The 6,065-nt window shown below is 39.6% G+C and overlaps 1 protein-coding gene across 1 annotated transcript; it reads right to left on the reverse strand.

Annotated features, from left to right (window-relative positions):
* Window positions 1–17: 17 nt before the first annotated feature.
* SPATA22 (spermatogenesis associated 22) lies at window positions 18–3,679 on the reverse strand. Its single transcript, XM_050981880.1, has 8 exons — window positions 3,637–3,679; window positions 3,120–3,248; window positions 2,337–2,391; window positions 2,141–2,236; window positions 1,425–1,728; window positions 981–1,110; window positions 546–643; window positions 18–209 (listed from the first exon to the last, which is right to left on the reverse strand). Exons 1-8 carry the CDS (start codon window positions 3,677–3,679, stop codon window positions 18–20), a joined length of 1,047 nt encoding a protein of 348 aa, XP_050837837.1.
* Window positions 3,680–6,065: the final 2,386 nt, after the last annotated feature.

The following is a 6,065-nucleotide window of genomic DNA, read 5'->3' on the forward strand; positions in this document are numbered from 1 at the left end:
GACAACCATTTTGACTTTTACATTTCATTCATAGTTTTTACATATGCTGTCATCTCAACATCTGCAATTTTAACAAAGTCTTGGAAAGTGTTCTGTTCTTGAGCAGTTGCTGGTCTTACAGAGACGCACTTGAAAATGTTCTTTTTTGCATCATAGGTTCCCATGCACCTGTGCACTCGACCTCTAATGAGTCGTGGAAGCTCACGGTCCTTCATCAAAGCATAATAAACACATAAAACAATGATATCACCTCACATAAAAGCTTTCCACATGGCTGCTTTCTGAGGGCTACATCAAACACAAGGCCTCTACATCAGCTTTGTTCCTCTTACCAGCCACTTAAAAGCTAAACTCAGAGTCTCACCTGTTTTTCTGAAACAGAAGTCTGAGGATGCCTAAGTAGAGACTATTGCTCTAAATTGGTAACAATATGGTAAAAACATTCAGCCTGCCTTTTGCACTGTGAATTTATGTTTTCTTTTTGCATTCATAAAAAGGATTAGAGCTAGTGGTGACAGCGTTATGTGTGGACACAGAATACTCACAATTTCATAAAACACGCAAGGCAGGGTCTCCTTTCCATCTCTCAGAAGAAAGTTCTTTGCCCCATATGCTCCAGGTGTGACTGCAGAATCCAGTGTGCCTGTACCATTAAGCAAAACTTAATCATTCCAAGACTAATTATATTAAAAAATATTGTAAAACTGTATCACTCTACAGAAGATTGCTACTAAACAGGAAATTACCACGTTCTAAAAACAAGGAAAGAAACAGGATGGAAAAAATTGATGTTGAAGGATGACTGAAGTGTAAATTTTGTACCTGTTTCAGTCACCTTTGACAGCTGAATGGAAGGGAAATTACATGGTGATCATGCCAGCATTTTGTGGGTTTAAGTTCTTTCAGCCATTGAAAAATTCTCACTTTGTGTTGCCCTAGCATTATTATCAGATTATATTATCATAATCTACAATGCTTACCTAAAACTTCAAATAGCAGTGCAGTTTTATAGGCATATTGGCTCCAGTGCCTCACACTCTGAATGACTGCAGACAGGATTCGCAAAGAATTTTTTTTAATTTTAGTTTTCACTTGAGATGATGAGATTTCCTTTCAGATGAAGACAAAAGCTTAAGTTAGACATACACACTTGCAATTACAATGGGCATTTAGGCATTTATTTATTATGTTAAATAGTCAATAATTACATTAAAATTAGAGCATTTGTTCAGAATATACAAACAACTCCCTGCCACTTTACTGAGGATTTTAGATTATTACAGTATGAAAATCTCAATTCTAAATTTCCAGAAGCTCCAGGTTTTACTAAGGCAGCTTGGGCTGATGAAAACCTCATCTTCCACCAGTTACTTTACTGCTTTCTTCACTATGTCTTTCCTATTAACCCTTCCCATAAGTTTTACCTGACTTTTATCTTCTGGGACACAGCCAAATTGGTTTTCATTCATTTTATTTTGCTGAGTATTGTAGTTAAATTTATATGCTGGATTATGACCCTGCAGACTTCTTGCCACAGTGTTGGGTTTCACTGGCCACTGTCCTTTGGATGTGTCTGTTTTGATGAGCTGGGATGGGTTACGACTGTCAGGGTGTTTTTGCTGCTGGACAGTTTTCAAACTGCTTGAAAAGTTCTCAAACTTCTGAGAAGTTCCATTATCAGATCTTGAATTTGCTGCTCTACCTAAAGGAGTATAATCATTTCTGTTCCTGCAATACAACAGTTGAATATCACAGTACCTCCTCTGAATACTGAGCCATCTGATTAAAATATATAAAAGCAACCTATAAATTGTTGATCTAGCTTTAAATATCTCCCAACTCACTTGAGTTTACACCAAATTTATCCATATACAGGGCAGTGATTACACCTGTCCATAAATCCATCTGCCTTCAACAGGCCTTAAAACCCTGCTCAGTTATTGTTCTGACCTGTGTAATGTTTCTTTCCTGACCCAAAATTCACATATTTTCATAACTCTAAAATAAAATAAACAAGGTTTCCTCTGAGACTGAGATTAAAAGGGTTTCTTTGACTGCTACAGGCATATGGGAAAATGTGAGATGCATTTTCACATAAGAACAAAAAGGAAGGGTAATAGACATTAAAGGCTTCACCAACCTGCAGGCAGACACGTTTTTTCCAGCATTTGCTAAATTAAACTTTGATGCATTTGGTGGTTTCATAAGGGAAGAAGCCATCGGATGTTCTGCTTGGCTTTCAAAGACAAGTTTAAAGTATCAGTGACACAGCAGCAACTTTATTGTACATCCAAATAAAAATCAAAAAAGCAACAAATAACTTGCTTTTTACATACCCACTGTCTGCTGCTTTCTGCAGTTCATCCACTTCTGGGTTTGCAGCTCCCCAGCCTAAATTTCAAAAGACAAAGGATGGAATATTGATAAAAATGGAAAAGACTGAAAGGTAGTAAGTCTTTGTAGACTTCCAATTCTGCTTAATTTCCCACAATCAGGCTCACATAGGAAGGAGGAAGAAAAAAGAAATAAAGGGAATGTGATCCTTTGATATTTGTAATTATAAAACAACTTCGAACAAGTAGGTTGCTTCTCTAGACAATAGTTCAGTTACAAACATTAGACTTATTAGCAACAGAGATTTTATTATAAGAAAACTTTGAAACTTTATTACAAGTAAAACATAATGAAAGCATAGAAAGGAGAGTTTTGCACCGTTCTTTCCAAGCCCAATTTGAAGAACAGAAGTTCCCTTCTGAAGGGCAAGAAAGACATCTTACAAATGTTTCTTCTTGTAACACAGGACTTGAATGTTGATTGAAATCAACTGAAAACAAAAGGTCAGTTTCCAGAGACTCTATTTAAATGCCAGTGCTACTTCATTCTCCATCACACAAAGAGTCAAACTCCCTCTAGGCAAGAAGTATAAAAAGCTCAATTGTACACAGGAGAAAGAAATTTCCTGGAGGACAATTTTTACATAATGAACTTTTCAGAAATAGATATAAAGGATGCCTATAGTTCTTGATAAAGACAATGTCTGATTTCACAGAATACAATCAGTAGGTTAAGATTTATTTGGATTTAAAGGCAGTAAAAAAAAAAAAAAAAGTCTTATTTACCAAATGATGAGGGAGAGAAGTCATAACTATGAGTCCCAGAACCAGTACCTGGTTCATTTTTAAGTGGATTTGAAGTGAGGGGCTGTCTAGTTCTTTTTTTCTGATTGAACAGTGGTACAGGCAGACAACCTAAAAATAAAATTTAAGTAATGCTATATTAATAGCAAAAGAATACACAACCCACACTTAAAACAAGTAAATAAAATTATTTTCCATTACACATAGGAATAGCATTTAATAAACACATAAAAGGCCATTCCCTCACAGAATTTATGTTCCCAGCCCTCTGTCCTCCACATAATCCCATTAATGAAACCTTTCCCTGAGTGACCAGTTCCCTGAATCCATCTAAAGTCTCTCCCTGTGCTGTAATAAACAGGTAACCCATGCAAGTCCACTCAGGAAATGGGGATTTAGGGCTAAATACTGAATATCCTGTATGAATACTACATATATAAATGTGTCTATAAAAGCATAACGAGGTGTGAACAGGAGGGCACATAAGAAGGGCTGGTACCTGCTGTGCTGCGAGCCGAGGTGTCAGCTAAACTCCTTTTCATTTCTTTGATAAATCTTAACAGGTAGCAATGGACTGATTTCTCCAAATCTGCTGTATGGAAGTCAGATAAACAAAGCAAAATAATTAATGCTGCAAACACATCCAAATTTCACATGATTTTATGGCAGTTTCTCTTAACACTGCAGCGCCAGCGACTGGCATAATTTCAAACACAAACCCTAAACCACAGAATCAGCTGTAGTGAATTTAGAAGATCCACAGGTCCACGCCTAAGATGCAATCTGCTCTTTGCAGATTCCAGGCCCTGAGGGAGTGGGGCTGAGGGTCAGGGCCATATTGAGAGTCAGCGCTTACCGGGCTGAGGGAGAGACCTCAGGGACCGGGCTGAGGGTCAGCCCTGAGGGACGAGGCTGAGGGTCAATCCTGAAGGTCAGCCCTGAAGGGCTGAGGGTCAGTCCTGAAGGTCAGCCCCGAGGGACGAGGCTGAGGGTCAGCCCTGACGGTTCACCCCTCAGGGACGAGGTTGAGGGTCAGCCCTCAGGCGAAGCCCGCCAAAAATAACGGTCCCTCGTCCGCGCGCTCGCGCCTCAGGCGGTGCGGAAATGGCGGGAAGGTGAAGCCCCGTTCCGAGCCGCTGAGGGCACGGCGGGAGCGGCCGCTCCGGCCGGGAGACACAAGAACCCTTTAATCACCCCTCGGTGAGATTTCATTAATTACCCCCGCCCCCGAGGAACCCCCGAGGTGTAGTGTCATCCTCAGAAAGCCCGGGGTTGGAGCTGAATCTGCAGAAGTGTGTGGACGAAAAAGTGGCTGTAAATAAAACTAAAAGCATTCTTCACCCTGTTTGTCTCTTCAGCTTTTACACATGGCTGGATCCTGTCTAAAATCTGAGTGCTTGGCACGACTGGATCTTGCCCTGTTTTAGTAAACCTTTTCCTTCAGAAGCGCTCCCAAAGATCTGTAGGTAGCACATCAAACCAGTCCGGATTCTTACTAAACTAAATATCCCACATCCTTTTCAGAGTGTGAGTGTTGGCAAAGCACAGGGATAAGGGATGGGTCCCAGTGTTTAACCCTGAAGAGTGAAAACTTTCCATGAGAATTTCCATTCATTCCCAAATTGGCAGATCCTGGCACACCAGGAGTTAAAGTGTTTGGATGGGAACTTCTCTAAGGGGATAAAAGAAGCTTCCATGGGTTTAGTTCCTAAACTCATGTTTGGAAATTCACTGTCTCTGTCCTAAAAACTCTCTTAGGAGACAAACTTCTTGCATGTTAATTAAGTGCACAGACATCTCTGTGTTTCATTCAGCGCTTTGGAAGGAATTACAACCATTACAATGCCAGCAGGAATAAAAGATAAACTAAATGTTCCAGCCTTGCATGTTTGCATTTTGCTGTTTACTCTTCAAGCTTCTGCTGTGTTTAAATTCAACACACCCAGATTCAGAGTGTGAGTTGTGTTTTTGGGTGTTGTGTCACTCCCCATTCTGGCACCACGGCTGAGGAGAGATAGGGGTCAAAGGACAGTACACACTGTCCAGTGCTGTAAAATGCAGCTTTACTGCTTTGTTTAATAAATTACTCATTCTGATTAAATTCTAAGTACAGAGTAATACAGCTGAGTATTTAAGCAGTTTCTCTGTATTAACCACTGTAAGCTTCTGCAAAATCTGAATGCATGAACCGAAACAAAGAGAGCAACTTCTGTAGAAATTATATTCCTGGTAGAACTATTCTAGATAAATCCTGTGCTCAGCTTTTCCTGGACCTACAGTCTGTCAGCCTGGGATATAAAGCCTTTCAAGCACTGGCCAAATATTCTCAGTCACTGGAGTATAATCTTAATAAAAAAGAATTGTTCGATAAACATTCTTTATTCTTTTGCAATCTAATGTTTGTTATGTTTATATCATGAGTCATATACCAATTGCAAATACTTCTGTCGTTTACAGCAATAAAGCTTACTTTTCTGTTAATAAGTCCTTTTATTCTAAATGTTTTGATTCTCAGGATGGAAGTTACAGCTGGTCTTTGGCTTAAGCTTCAGAAACCTTTCTGAACGCTTTTGGAAATGGAAGAAAAGTTGCTGACTAAAGATTTTGGGTAGAGAACAGAACTATTATCCCATCGTGGTCTAGATCTGTTTCCTTTTTTATAAAAGACTGCAAAAGTTAGAGGGCTGTCCCTGGCAAAGTTGTTTCAATGTGTTAGAGGTCTGTGTTAGCAGATCCCGAGATAGAACTGGAGCCAGAACTCTGGGTAAGTCAGTCGTGGATAAATTGCACTGTAATTTCAGCCCGTGTTCCTTCTAATCACTGTTCATAGGATTTCTAAAATAAACAAGGTCGTACAAGCCACGACGTGCATTGAGGAACTTAGCTGTTCTTTGGCTTTTTTTAGATGAAAATACTTGATGTTTCAGC

This window comes from Serinus canaria, chromosome 19 (genome assembly GCF_022539315.1).
Source record: "Serinus canaria isolate serCan28SL12 chromosome 19, serCan2020, whole genome shotgun sequence".
Lineage (NCBI taxonomy): Eukaryota > Metazoa > Chordata > Aves > Passeriformes > Fringillidae > Serinus > Serinus canaria.

Excerpts from the sequence above, each read along its gene's own strand:
- SPATA22 (XM_050981880.1), bottom strand. The coding sequence starts at position 3,679 with ATGAAAAGGAGTTTAGCTGACACCTCGGCTCGCAGCACAGCAG. Across the intron at positions 1,111-1,424 it reads TCCCAGAAGATAAAAGTCAG|GAAATCTCATCATCTCAAGT; the intron begins GTAAAACTTATG and ends TTCATCTGAAAG. Across the intron at positions 210-545 it reads CTTGCGTGTTTTATGAAATT|GACCGTGAGCTTCCACGACT; the intron begins GTGAGTATTCTG and ends GCTTTGATGAAG.